This window comes from Mastomys coucha, unplaced genomic scaffold, assembly GCF_008632895.1.
Source record: "Mastomys coucha isolate ucsf_1 unplaced genomic scaffold, UCSF_Mcou_1 pScaffold16, whole genome shotgun sequence".
NCBI lineage: Eukaryota > Metazoa > Chordata > Mammalia > Rodentia > Muridae > Mastomys > Mastomys coucha.
Genome location: NW_022196898.1, coordinates 94,197,489 through 94,212,276, shown reverse-complemented (window position 1 = coordinate 94,212,276; position 14,788 = coordinate 94,197,489). Strand labels below are relative to the sequence as shown.

Below are 14,788 nucleotides of genomic sequence, written 5' to 3'. Positions count from 1 at the left end.
CGGGCATGACTTACTTCCTGAGAGAAAGTTCTGTTGTTTGCCGCTTATGACTCTTTCTCTGCCATTCTTTCAAGTCAGAGGCTACATGATCACTTTTATCACCTTGCTCAGAGCAACCTCAAATACAAGGATGCTGCATGTAGGAGAACTCACTCTGAAAAACTGTGGGCGACCTTCAGTGCTGCCTTGGAAACAACTCTGAATCCTGTGCTAGATCCGTATTGTCTGCACTGGCTCTTATCACCCCACACACTTTCAGACTCCTCACATCTTGCTGATTCTTCTGTTCCCTCCTCCTTAGACATGGATTCTGCTCCCTCTGGCCCCTAAAATTGCACAGATGCTCGTGAAATAATCCCTTATTTAGGACAGCTTGTCATTTCTAACAAAACAATTGAGGTTCAAGGAGCATGTAGTCTAAAGTCAACTATTTGCATGCAAATTAATACAAAAGTAATTGTCAATTTCAAAATTTTAAAAAAGGAAAACTACATTTATTTTTATAATGGTCATGTCATATTCTGAAGACTTTATTTAAAAAGCCATTTGAGCTTTCAGATCAGAAACCAAAGAAGAATATTTAACTTCATTTTCATTAATTGCAGCTTAAAGAATTATCTATTTATCAGAACAAAATTTAAAAGAGTTAAAAGTACTTCCACTCTTTATCATGTGTCTATTCCTAAATGTAAGAATTTCTAGTGTATCCAACAATGCTGTAAAGTTCACTGACCACTAGCTTGGGATCCTACATCCAGGCCAACTAGCAAATCATTTATCCTAACTTTCTGTTGAATCTATTTTAAATTTATTAAACATTGATGCTACAAAAGTAGACTATCATAAGCTATTAAAGCAATACAAAATTCTTAGTTTATTGGTCAGAACTTTGACCCAGATCTCCTTGTTACAACATCATCCTGTCTCCATGGCTGGTTGTCTTTTTGAATATCTCCAGGGATGAGACATTCTCTTGCTTTTCCCACTTTCTACAGACCACTCCCATTCTGCAGCTCTTACCTTCTTCCGTCCTGAAAGCCAGAAGTACCCAGTCCTCCTCACAACACACCATTCAATATGTTCTTCTGCCTCCCTCACCAAGTGCTAAAGAGCTTTGTGATTACATTGTGCCTGCACAAATACTCCAGGATGTCCTATTTTTATAATAGTAGCTAGATATCATAATTTTCCTGTCACTGAAGATACAACCGTTACTACAGGCATATTCTAAGGAGCACATTATTATCCTTTTCATATAGGTAACAGCATATTACTCATACGTATAACTTAAAAAAACAAAACAAACAAACAAAAAACAACCTCTCCAAAAACACTATGACATTGCAACAGTCAGGCTCATTTGGAGGAGGGAGGAGGACTCTAAGACAGTTACATTAAGAGATGGATGCTCCATTGATGTTGTTCACACAGCAGACTTTGTATTGTTCAGTTTCAGTCCAGTCTTTCAGGTAATCCTGATAGCCTGCAAATGAGTCTCAGGAGACTGCCAACCAGTTGCCTTCTACTGGGTAAACACAGAAAGTTCAGCCAACATAGGCCAATCCTCCTTAGAGATTGAATTGTGGTAAAGAAAATAAGACTGAAAAGGGGTGGGGATGTATGGTTAGTTTGTTTCTTTTGATTCCTTGGCTGAATCAAGAGAAAACAGCAACTTCCGCAGCTCTTTAGAAATGCCTGGTCTTCAGCGTTGGCAGCTACGTAGCCTTCCAGTGAACATCTCTGAGTCTTTCCAGGTCTCCTTTGAACTTATGACTGCAAACTACGTTGGCACCTTTTCTGACTCTACTACTACTACTCCTCTTCTCCCTCCTCCTCCTCCTCCTCCTCCTTCTCCTCCTCCTCCTCCTCCTCTTCCTCTTCTTCTTCTTCCTCCTCCTCTTCTTCCTTCCTGTCCTCTTCTTCTTCCTCATCCTCCTCTACTTCCTCCCCCTCATCTTCCTCCTCCTCCTCCTCTTCTTCCTCATCCTCCTCTTCTTCCATTCCTCCTCTTCTTCCTCCTCCTCTTCCTCTTCCTCTTCCTCCTCTTCTTTCTTCTCCTCCTCTTCCTCTCCCTCCTCCTCCTCTTCCCTATCTTATAGCACTTCATTTTTAGTCACCCTTGTTCATTATTTAAAATCAAAGTTATCCTGAGTGCTTTTCATATTTAACTATATAATTTCACATATATCGCCAATGGAAATTAATGTATGTGGAAACCACAGAGAGTAATAGGATGATATCTTGTTCCTAGACTTTCCTTCTGGCAAAGTTTCAACCCTTCCTACTTTACCATACCAAACTGTATGGATTGTCACTATTAATAATATGAATACAATTCTAAGTTCATATAGTGGGCCAAGTCTTCCCCCTTGACTTTGGTAAAAGGCTTCAAATAGAAAAACCGACAAATCACCAAAGGTCTTAATTATGTTAAATCTGGTGATTTCACAGAGCAGTAAAGGGTTTGCAGATGTTTGTTCTAGCAACATGTCAAAATATATACAACCCAACACCCAGACACAAAAGGCTTATATGTACTTTTTGTAAATACACTAGTAAAATCAGAGCATCCAGATCACACATAAATCTTCTCTGAGCAACTTACATATAGGAAATGGCAAATATATTGTTGTATCTCCCTCTGGTTTTTACTTTTTTAACCAACATTCTGAGCTTGTGTTCTAGTCCCTCTGCAAAAAGGACAGGACATAATTCCATTTAAACTTTAACTGTTCTTTCCTTCTTTCTCTGAGCAAGTTACTTTATCACAGTCAGACATGTTAACTCCCCTTCTTGTAAAAGATGAATAATAAACCTTGAGTAGTAAATTAATCTTGAACAATGGTAGTCTAATTCTGCCTGACAAAAAACTTTACAGTGTTCTAGAATTACTTGAGCAATTTATATGTTTCCAATTTATTATAAAATGATGTCTTCATTTGGGAAACACTATTATGCCTTTTACCTGATACTAAATTTGGTTTATGACCTAACTATACCACAATGAAAGATTATGTGAACTAAGTATTCATACTAACTACAATCCTGTGATGGCAAAATAAATCCCTGTTTATATATATGTGATATGATATAAAATCAAAATAGCTTGGCCATACAAAGAACAATCAATTTGTTTATTTGGCCTGAATAAAACAAAACAAAAAACCCAAGTGCTTTCATTACTGTACATGATGTTGGAGAATGCTTTACTTCAAACATTCTTAGAAATCAAGTAAACAATATAAGAAGTTGGAATTATAAGAAAAAACCTAGAATATAAATGTGTATATATTATTTTTAAAAAATTTTCTCACTCCTAATTCATGGGAACTGGAGGCAAAAGACAGCAGAGCCTTACTCTTTATAAACCTCAGTTTCTCATCTGTAAAATAGAGACAATAAAATCTAAATTTAATTAATATTGAGGCCGTGGTTGCTTCCTGTAACGATGAAGTAGAAGCTACTGTGATGGCACTTACCACTTGAAAAACTCTGGCCAAGTTACTTACTCCTTTTTGACATCTATTTATTTGAAAAAATGTAAGTAATATGTATTGCATTATACATGTATTCTATATATAAGCTCTCTTGTTTGTTAAGTATTGTTGTGATGATCAGATTAAAATGACAAGAATGTTTTTTCAACAACAACAAAAGTCCCAATTTCTAAAGTGGTTCACACTGGTTTTCCCTTCTACACAGTAACTGCATGCTCATAGGTTAGTGAAAATATGATATGGAGGGACTATCTTTCTCTGTTTAACCTGCTTTTTACTGTTACAACCCATAGAGAGATGAAGGACAGGCTTGCCCCATGCTTGCTTACGGTTTAGCAAAGTGATTGGTGGCCCAAAGCAGCCAGTGTTCCATTTAACCATTCCAGAACAACTGGACAGTGAAAGACTTTTGCCATTTGTACAATTTAGAAAAATCTGATTCTGAGATAGTCTTTTAGATAGTATGTGAGTAATGATTTCCTATTGAGAATGCTTTGCTAATCATCAGAAGCCACAGGTATAAAATTATAAATGATCATTAACATTAACTAATCAATAACCGTACTATACTTGTTACCTAGAATACTCCCACTGCCCCTATAAAGCCTGCATATATGTCTAATGACTAGCATGAATAACAGAAAAAGTAGCTGCATAATTTGATGCTGCCTTTTAACATTTTCTATCACAGGTCTCTAATAACAGGGCAGGCATCTAATAATTACTAAATGTGCAGGATAAAAAAAACATAATGATAGTATTAAAAGGATAAGAAATTCAAAATTGCTGGTCATATTTTCTGTATTGTAAACAAATGATTTACTTTCCTCTTAAAGGGGGCAGAGGAAAGAGAGATGATGTTTTAAAAACTGCACTTACTGTCAGAATGTTGTGAGGGTACACATAACTTCCTTTTATGTATGTGTCTATTCCTGTTCACATAATGTGGACACACCTGTGTGTGGATGCACACGTGTGTGAGCATGTGCAGGCTTCCTACTGGTGTTAGGAGTCTCCCTCCATCATTTCAACCTTCTATGAGGCAGCGTGACTTGGTGAACCTAGAGTTCTTAGTTTCTACCCTCTGCCTAACCTAGCCAGGATAGTGAGCTTGCTCTCAGGATTCCACCTCTTCCTCCTTTAAAGCAAGCTAGAAACAGAAACCTGGTCCTTAAGCTTGCCAAGTAAGAGCTTTACCTGATGAGCCATCTCTTAAGATCCCAGGTATCTAAGAGGTACCAATGGCCTCCTTTACAAATGAATGATAAATGAAGGCTTCTTTCTGACTAGAGACTCCTTGATTGAAAATAATGTTAAGGGAAGAGAAAATCATGTACACTTTTATAAATTTAAGCTAGTCTTCAGGCCTGTATACACATTAAAAGTCACTGTTAGGAAGGCAGCAGGAGTATTTTAAGGGGTTGTACTGGCTGGTTTTGTGTCAACTTGACACAACCTGGAGTTATCACAGAGAAAGGAGCTTCAGGTGAGGAAATGCCTCCATGAAATCCAGCTGTAAGACATTTTCTCAATTAGTGATCAAGGGGGTAGGGCCCCTTGTGGGTGGTGCCATCCCTGAGCTGGAAGTCTTGGGTTCTATAAGAGAGCAGGCTAAGCAAGCCAGGGGAAGCAAGCCAGGAGAAACAAGTCCTTCATGGCCTCTGCATCAGCTCCTGCTTCCTGACCTGCTTGAATTTTGGTCCTGACTTCCTTTAGGGATGAACAGCAATGTGGAAATGTAAGCCGAATAAACCCTTTCCTCCCCAACCTGTTTCTTGGTCATGATGTTTGTGCAGGAATAGAAACCCTGACTAAGGCAGGGGTCTAAGAAGGTCCTTCTCAGACAATGTCAATATAATTTGGAGTGTATGTGGTTTGTTAGCAGACTTTTAGCGTATACAAAACTCACATTCACAAAGCTAAAACTGGAAAAGAGTGTGATATCACTGGGCACTGACACAAAACCTCACACCCTGTGGTCTACTTGTTTCCTTTTCTTCCCCACCCCCCTCACGTTCCCATCTCTCTTTGAGACATGGTCTGTGTAACCCTGGCTATGCTGGAACTCACTATGTAGACAAGGCTGACCTTGAACTCAGAGATCCACCTGTCTCTGCTTCCTTAGTCTGGGATTATCAGTATGGGCCACCATACATCCTTATTATTGATATTCTATTTGTATTTAATGGAAACTCAGGAAACAATATATCCCACATTCTCAAGTAAATTGTCTGTCTTTCCAACTCAGTGAGATTTCACATGGAGGCGATGCAATTCACAATACAGATGTCTGACCTGCAGTATGAACAAAAACCACACTCTTTCCCATTAATTTATTTATTCATTTTACATTCTGATTGCTGCCCCCCCATCCCAGTCTCCCCTCACACAGTCCCTCTGCCCACCCCCTCCCCTTCACCTCTCAGAGGGTGCTCCCCCGTACCCCCCCTCACCCTGGCACATCAAGTCTCTGTAGGGTTCGGAGTATCCTCTCCACTGAGGTCAGGCAAGGCATCCCAGTTAGGGGAACAGGATCCACAAACAGGCTGAACAGCTTTAGGGACAGTCCCCTTTCCAGTTGTCGGGCGACCCACATGGAGACTGAGCTCATACTTTGGAACCCAGCTGCTTATCAGAGAGACAGAACACTACTCTTTATCTGTCTTAGTTAGGGTTTTATTACTGTGAAGAGACACCATGACCAAGGCAACTCTTACAAAGGACAACATTTAATTGGGGCTGGCTTACAGTTCTAGAGGTTTAGTCCATTATCATCATGGTGGGAAGCATGGCAGCGTGCAGGCAGAGGTGACGGAGCTGAGAGTTCTACATCTTGATTCACAGGCAGCAAGGAGGGACTGTGTCACTGACCTTAGCTTGAGCACAGGAGACCTCCAAGCCCACCCCACAAGGCCACACTTCTTCCAACAGGGCTCCACCTTCTAACAGAGCCGTTCCCTAGAGCCAAGCATTCACACACAGGAGTCTATGGATGGGATGCCTATTCAAACCACCACACTCTCCCACTTCAGGTTTTGTGTGGGTTCTTTGGTTGGATCTAGGAATCCAAAAAAAAAAAAAAAAAAAAAAAAAAAAAAAAAAAAAAAAAAAAAACAGAGCTGATTAGCTAGAGAAACAGGTGAATTATTAATTTTACAAGCATATGAAGATCTTCACAAATAGTAAGGTCTGAAGAAATCACTGATACGGTATTTCCATATTTCTTTGGACAAATAACACACTTGGAAAGGACTAAACCAACAGATATATGTCAATGATAGCACACTAAGTTCCTGGCATGGTCTAAAACATATATATGTGTGGGAGGGGCATGTTTGAGAGTTATGTCACAATTTACTCCAGTTCATGGTATCCCCAATTAATAGTATCTGGTGATTAAGGTTATTTTCTAACCCTGGTAGGTGAGAACATCTTCCCCACACAATATGGCTTGCTGTAATGAAAGAGCACCAATGGTTTATTCTGAAGTTATAATTATTCAATTTTAAATCAAAATAGTAACAATGCCATTCTGGAACTTTTTGAGATGGTATGGCTTTACCTTCTTCATTTCAGATTCTTCTAATTAGGTAGTAGGTGTACAACTTTGGGTAAGTCCTTTAATTCTCTGTGCCTCAGTTTGATCTTACGTAAAACAATGATAGGAATGCTACATTTTCATAGGGACTTCATGAGGAAACACTATTGTATTGTATTGAAAACTATTTGTACAACACTTAGAACGCAGTATTCTTGGTGTACATGCTTGGCAATTTAACATAATTGCCAATAAAAAACAGAAGTATGATTTTTTTTTTTTTTAGAATCTTTCAGTCACCTCTGCGTTTTTCCCCAGTATCAAAACTTTTAAAATGTTCCGAGAAATCTCCTTAACTCACTCTCCAGCCAACAGCCATCCGTTCATTATATGCCAACTGTGGTCTGTGCTGCAGACACAAAATAAATTTACATGGTCTCTGCCCTTCCAGAAGTTAATCCTTCTGTTCTAAATCTGGAATGCCTTTTTTAGATAGCAAAAGCTCAAAAAGAATACAGAACAAAAACTACGAGGGGGCTAGGCGATTAACTATCTAATAACCTCTCGGAAAACTCAAGTACTCTAAGATGCATGGAAGGGCAACAATCAATCGGGAATGTGTTTATTTTGAAATCTACACGTGAAATTGGTGACTGTGATGATGCACATAACGTACTCGTGTAAAAAAAAGTAATATATTCCCATATCTCTCCTTAGAAAGTCCGACAGAATTTGTGAGGGTACTCAGGTGAGACCACGAAGAGCGAAGTCGGGAAGGGATAACCTGTCAAGAAAGTTGGTGATTGACCTGGTGTGTCGGGAAAACACCTAGAAGAGCGAAGGGAAGAAATTCCAAAAACAGCTGGGAGCAGAGAAAAGACATCCCTGGCCAAGGCTGACGCGAGGATCAGCAGGGTCAGCAGGGCGCGGAGGGGCGCACGCACGTTCCTCCAGCCGCGCAGAAGGATCGAGGGAGAGCAACCTCTGCGTGCGGAACGCGCGCCACACGGATGCGGGAGCAGGCCGAGCCCTGGCACCGTGCCCCCTGCCCGGCTCTAGGGCACCGGATGCCACGCCGAAGAAGGATTTGGGGTGTTTCCAAGCTAACGGTTCCCACATTCCCCGCTACGTCGAGATTAGCCTCCGAGGCCAAGCCCAGCGTCCACCCGGGAGAGCAATAAGTGACCGCTTCAGGCCCGCACAGAGGGGCTCCCGCCCGCCGGGGGGCTTGAGTACGTCACTTCCGGCGCGCCTGCCCGGAAAGAGGCGGAGGTCGCACTCTGGGTGTGCGGCTCCAGGGGACGCGCAGTGTCGCGGACGCGCCTGGAGGGCGGGCTCGGGAAGGGGGAGTGTCCGCGCGCCGCCGCCGCCGCCGCCACAGTTCCAGTTTCTGCCGGAGAACTCGCAGCATCTCTCGGAGACATCCAGCCACTCCGTGCACCCGGACGCCGCGCTCCAGGGTCTGTGGGTGCCCAGCAAAAGCAGGAGCTGCTGCAGACCGCGGGGCGGCGGGACGGCCCCTGTCCCCTCCCCTCCGTCATCCCTGCCGGCGGACTCCCGGGTCATGGGGAACACTGCGATCGCCAAGAAAGGCAGCGAAGTGGAGAGCGGTGAGTCGAGCCGAAGGCCCTGGCTAGGTTCCCGCCGGATGGGCCGCGGTGCAGCGCCCTGGGCGGGAGTCCCCCAAGGCCGCGAGCCACGGGTCAGGCCTTGCAGCGGCCGCAGCTAACAGTTCTAGGGGCCTCGGGGGGGGGCGGGGGGGGCGGTCGCCTCCTTCTCTGTCCCCTCCCCCACGAAGGCTTGGGGGTGAGGGCCAAGCGCCCGGGCTCACTGGAGAGAGGGAAGGCGGGCAACGCGGTCCATGAGATCCCCTTTCTTACTAGAGCGAGGAGGGCTGCCACCGTCTGGAACGCTTCCCCAAATATGGTCCTTGAAAAGAAGTCCCTTTTGTGATCGCACTCTTAGCTCTTCTCCCTTCTCCCAGAGCCCCCAACACCTCTTTTAAGAGAGCTACAGGTAGTGCTTTTGGGTTGAGTTGGCTCTTTTTCTCCTTCTCCTGGATGTATATCAGTTTTATCACAAGGTGAGTGTCCGTGCGGGTCTCCAAAGGTGACGTTAACTCTCAGTGTCTAAGGCTCTTTCTTTCACCCAGGAGATTAGAGATGGCAAACGTAAACACAAGCAGCAACTTTATCCATTCGAGGAAAAAAAAAAGTGAGACAGCCTTGCTTTTACTCTAGAATCCAGGAATGTGCCGGGATGCCTGTGAGACTTAGAGATAGTTCAGAGTTGAAGTGCTTTCTTCTGAGAGCAGAAAGTTCAGACCATTCAGTACTTTATACAAAATTTCAAGACAAAAGAGTCGTGGGAATTGAATTTCTGTGTAGCAACATGGTTTTATATGTAAGCATACACATACAGGCGTGTCGTGTAACAGGTTGTGAAAAAAATTGTGTGCCATTATTACGGTTCATATTATATAATTCAGAATCATTAAAGAACGGTCCTGACTTTTGTTACATTGCCATAGGTAAATGACATCTCAGCCCTTGAAGTAAGTCTGACAATTTGTTCATGTTTCTGTAAATAATATCTTCCACTATGTCTGTGTTTATAACAGAAGAATGAAGCTCATCTTGTAATTAGCTTGAAGCAAACAGCTTTTGATCCTCATGAATAAAGCAGAGTTGAATTGACAGAAGAGGGTCTAGCTATTACTTTTGTGGAATGTAAACAACACTGTCAGATTTAATGGGTTATGTTTCACCAATAAGGTTTGTTCCAGGAACAGCAGTGCAAACTGTTGGTGAGCATGTGACAACTTGAAAAGCGAATATAGAATTAGGACTTCCTTGTTATCTTTTATTAATTGTGCAAATGTAATAACTAATTGTACAGACTCACAAAAACTGAAGCATGACAAAGTTTTATATCCACTTAACATTGCTTTTCCCTATTTCTCTTGTACAATTGTATGCTAATTGTGTTATGAAAATGTACTTGATAGTTGGATCAGCCCAGTACTTTTCTTAGCAAATGCTGTCTTGCACAGTTCTTATATTTTTAATGATACTCCACTCTCCAGTAGTCTATACATTTCTGCAATTTGTTTCCACCAGGTTTCCCCTAGATGATGTGAATTTAAACTGGTATCTATGGCAAAGTCTTGTGTGCTTTTATTTATAGAAACTGAAGATCATTAGAATAATTTGCAAAATATTGTGAAGTGTCAAAAGAAGATAGATGTCTCATGGGAAAATTATATGAGACACGTATGGATCATCTTTCATGGCTTCATTTGGAGAAATGTTAACTGATGTGTGTTGGTGTTCTTCTGTAGCAAAGAAGTGGTATAATGTCATAAAACTTAATGACATAACATGTCTTACCATTGTGTACCTAACTGTTCTGTGTATTTTTCAAATGAATTATTCTTGAAAATTTGTGACTCATATTTTAAATGTAATCATTTAAATTTCTCTTGATACACTGAATACACTTTTATATATATGTGTGACCTTAAGAGTTTAGCCTATGCAATCTTCCTATCTCAAGAGCCAACCACGTGCCAGACCTGAGGAAGCAAGGATTGAGATCATGTTATTAACAAGAGTCAAGAACAGCTCGGATGCTCGGGCTGCCTGTCATACCACTAATTAATCTGTCCTCTTTCAGTGTAGTTATCACCCCTTTGGGTTTTCTTGTAGACCTGTGGACAAAATCCTAAAGTGTTACTTACTATGTAGCATCAGGTGAAAGGCAGACTGTAAGTGCTGGAGCTGAGAATAAAATTAGAACACGAGAAGTTACCAGCAGGGAGATGTTTGATTTGAAGAGCTAATTAAAGATGGAAGGTAAGCTCTGCAGTTTGATGAGGAAGAAGCCTCCCACGGAGGTAATTCTAGAGCTTAACTCTAAAAATACTCCCCAGGAATGAAGTTGGGTATAAAGATAAATGAGAACGCTTTGGGGCTTGTTGCTTTTGTTTTATTTGGGGAGGGGGGTTGTTTTTGTTTTGGGTTTTTTTTGTCATTGTTTTAATTTGATTTGGTTTGGTTTGACTTTTTTGTTGTTGTTAGCTTTGACCATCCAGGGCCTTGCTCCTTCACCCACAAAATTAAAGGATTCCATTCTGATCTCCACAATTTCTAGAGATAAATTACTTTGAATTCCTCAGAGAACTGAGGTTTTTCAAAGAACAACTTTTGCCATTATATATGTCTCCCATGTGTTTTAAAAATTACTCTTGAAATAAATATCTTCCAAAATTTGAGTATACTTAGTTAAACATCATTTAATACACAGAACCTTAAACTTTTAGAAACAGGAGGCTATGAGTCTCAGAGATGTTTTCAATCCTTGTAATTCAAGAATATTTTATTTTTGAATTAAGTATGTTACTCACATAGCCTTATTAATACAAAAAGAAAAAATAAAAACAAGCAAAAAAACCCATGCTTTTTCTATTAATCTGGGAAATGTTTTTGTTATTTTAAAAAATATATTACATCTCCAGGCTGTCTGTGGAGCTATTGCAGATGGAAAACAAGTCCAGGTCTATGGATGAAAACTGTTGGGTGTTAATTCTCTCATGAGTAGAAGTAGGAAAGCCACCCTGTAGCCCAGTGCTTATATAATAGTTTTTGGAAATCACCTTGAAACTTAGACTGGATGAGGCTAACACACACCTTAAACCCTAACACTGGAGAGGCTGAAGATGGATCTCTTGAGTTTAAGGCTAGCCTGCTGTATATAAAGTTGAGGCAGCAATAGTGACATTGTGAGATATTGCCTCAAAAGAAAGAGAAAAGGAAAAAGAAACCTTGAGAGTAGGTGGAAACTGACCAAAGAAAGTCATTAGTAGATCAAGTTCAGCAAATGCAAACTTCTTGCCATTTTGGAGAACTAGTCTGGCACTTTGCACATATTGCCACACATGCCTTTTCAAACCCTAGGGAATGGTTCTAATGGGTAAGGCAGTGATATGTAACTTGTTAAAGGTTGCATGTTAATCATGGAGTGAGATTTGAACTTAGGGAGGCGATTTCTCAGAGCCTCTGACCCAAAGGGTCCTGCTGAGCAGTCTTTTTGAATACTTAGCAGAAAGTCAGGTTCAGGACATAAAAAATAGCCAGTTCTTTGTTTCAGTTTATTAATGATAACACACTATGTTGCTTCCAGTGATGACTCTATTTGGATCTGCTAACTATGTTAAATAAGAAAGATTATCATTCCTGTACCATTTTCTGGATTCATATCATCATCTAAAAATGGGAGGAAGGGCTAAATTACTTTCTTTAGGTATTTAATTTTCAATTTGGTAAAATGCTAAATTAACATATATAATTAACTTTCTACTCTTAAAACCTTCATTGCTATATGGTTTATTCTTCATTTCTAAATGTGTATCTTATCTTCCTTTTAGGTAGCAAGTCAATAGGTCACTTGAACTTACATTGCTATTATTAATTAATTTAGAATTTTGTCATGATTTTAAATAGTCCTATGATGGTAGACGTGTTCTCCACTTTGGTGCTCAGTGAAGTGGTTTCTACCGAGATGTAGCTGTTGACAACTTGGAATGCAGCTACACCACTGAAGAACTAATATTTTACCTTGCATTTGTCTAGATGGTGTTTGGTAGATTGACAGCCTGTTTTATATAATAAAAACGCCAACCAAGCTGGGCAGTGGTGGCGCACACCTTTAATCCCAGCACTTGGGAGGCAGAGGCAGGTGAATTTCTGAGTTCTAGGACAGCCAGGGCTACACAGAGAAACCCTATCTTGAAAAACTAAAAACAAAACAAAACAAAAAAAACACCAACCAACCCTTATTCTATATTTTTGGTAATTTGGTAATAATCATTAGTGTATTTAGATGAACAAAATTCTAGATTTATGTTTTCTAAAAATCATCAGTATTTCTTTTAAATAACAATTTATAAATATAGTGAACAAAATTAAGATGTAATCTTAATACTCTTCGATGGAACTTAGTCATAAATATAAGAATGTATATTTGATTGAAAATATTTTTAGGATCAGTTGATGACAAGAAATGAATTTGGTTTTCTCTTGCTTCTTATGTCTTTGAACTTTTTATTATCAGATTGAGAAGTTTCTTAAAGGGTAAATTGGGAATAGTCTTCTTTGGGTTAAAAAAAAATCAGAATTATGAACTCAACTTTGATTGATAACCACACATGGTCTCATTTAGTTCTTGATTTTTATTTTGTATGGATTACTGTTTACAAGTATCTCCCATTTGGGAATCATTTGTCCTGAGCTCAGGCTCCTCCACAGGACATAGGCAGATTGTTGCTTCCCACTTGTGGCAGCAGGATAATTTAGAAGCAAGAAAGGCAGCTTGGGAAGGTCAGTCATGGCTGAGACTCTGGGTAAGCTAGAGGAGCTCAAGATTCTGGTGGACAGTTAGAAACTGTGATATTCCAGTGAACTAACAAAGGAAAGCAATCATTATCATTTCTAAGTTTAAGAATATAGTTACATATTAATATATTCATTTCCTCTGGCAAATATATTATAAAATTTCCACTGAAAAGTTATTTTATGTATAATAATATGGAATTTATGGAAGATAAAAATATTGGTACTGTATTATTTACAGCATTTAATCTGTCTTGAAAAAGAATGCTCCTTTCTAGGTCTCAAGAGTCAGTTCAGTGAGTAAAGTGCAGGCAGCAGGCCATGAGTTCACATCAGCATAACTCACGGAAAGCCGGGCACAGTAGGGCCATGAGTTCACATCAGCATAACTCACGGAAAGCCGGGCACAGTAGTGCACAGTTGTGATTCTCTGCCTTTATGGTGAAAGGGAGGCCAGGCTAGGAAAATCCCTGGAAGCTAGCTTGGTGTGCTCTGCCCAAACAGCAGAGGCCCTGTGTCAGACAAGGCAGAAGTTGCAGGCTAACAGCTGAGGTCTTTCTTTGATCTCTGTATGTGTATCCACACTCACACACATATTGTGCACACGCCCATGCATGCTCTTCCAAGAGTATCTTGTAGTGGTGGCACACACCTGTAATACCAGGAATAGATGGGCTGAAGCAGGAGGGTCCTGAGTTACAGGCTTCCTCAGTCATGTTACAGGAAACCTGGGCACAGACATAAAATACTTTATAAAGCTTTTTTTCTTGCTCTTCCATAAAGCTTTTTTTCTTGCTCTTCCATCCATTTACTCATTCATTTATTCAGTACACATAGTAAGCCTATGTGTTAGAGTATATGTGGTGATGTAAAAATAAAGACTGGTTGCATCCAATTCTAAAACAACAAGAACAAAAGTATTTCATGAAAGGCTAGCAGGGGAGCCAGGAGAAGGAATGGTCTTTCCCACTAGGATGAGGTAGATGAGGTTCAGTAAAGACTTTCAAAGAGAAGGACCCTTAGTGGGATACTGAATGAGAAACGTTTACCAAAGGCTATAGGAGAAAATCAAAGGATAGAAATATCATACACACTCTGACAAGATTAGGAAGAAAATTGCCTGTTATAACTAAATGGTAGACTTTGGAGTTAGTGATAAAGATTGTATAATGAAAGAACTCAAAAGACAAAGGCCACATGGGAAGACTCAGAATTTGATCCTAAAGAAAACTCTTACAACCTTTGAATTCAGGGAAAGAGATGTGATAAAATTTCCATTTTAAAAATCAGTTGTTGGAGAGAAAGCCACACTCCCAGGTGATCTAACAAGCCCAGGATCCCAGGATCCCAGGATCCCAGAATCA

The 14,788-nt window shown here is 40.3% G+C and overlaps 1 protein-coding gene across 1 annotated transcript in view; it reads left to right on the top strand.

Moving 5' to 3' along the window:
- The first annotated feature begins 8,331 nt into the window (after nucleotides 1-8,331).
- Nucleotides 8,332-14,788, top strand: part of Prkacb (protein kinase cAMP-activated catalytic subunit beta) — a 94,931-nt gene continuing 88,474 nt past the window's right edge. Inside the window, exon 1 of the mRNA XM_031375784.1 lies at nucleotides 8,332-8,645. Coding sequence (XP_031231644.1) covers nucleotides 8,600-8,645 — 46 coding nt within the window. The 5' untranslated portion in view covers nucleotides 8,332-8,599. The remainder of the gene's footprint in view (nucleotides 8,646-14,788) is intronic.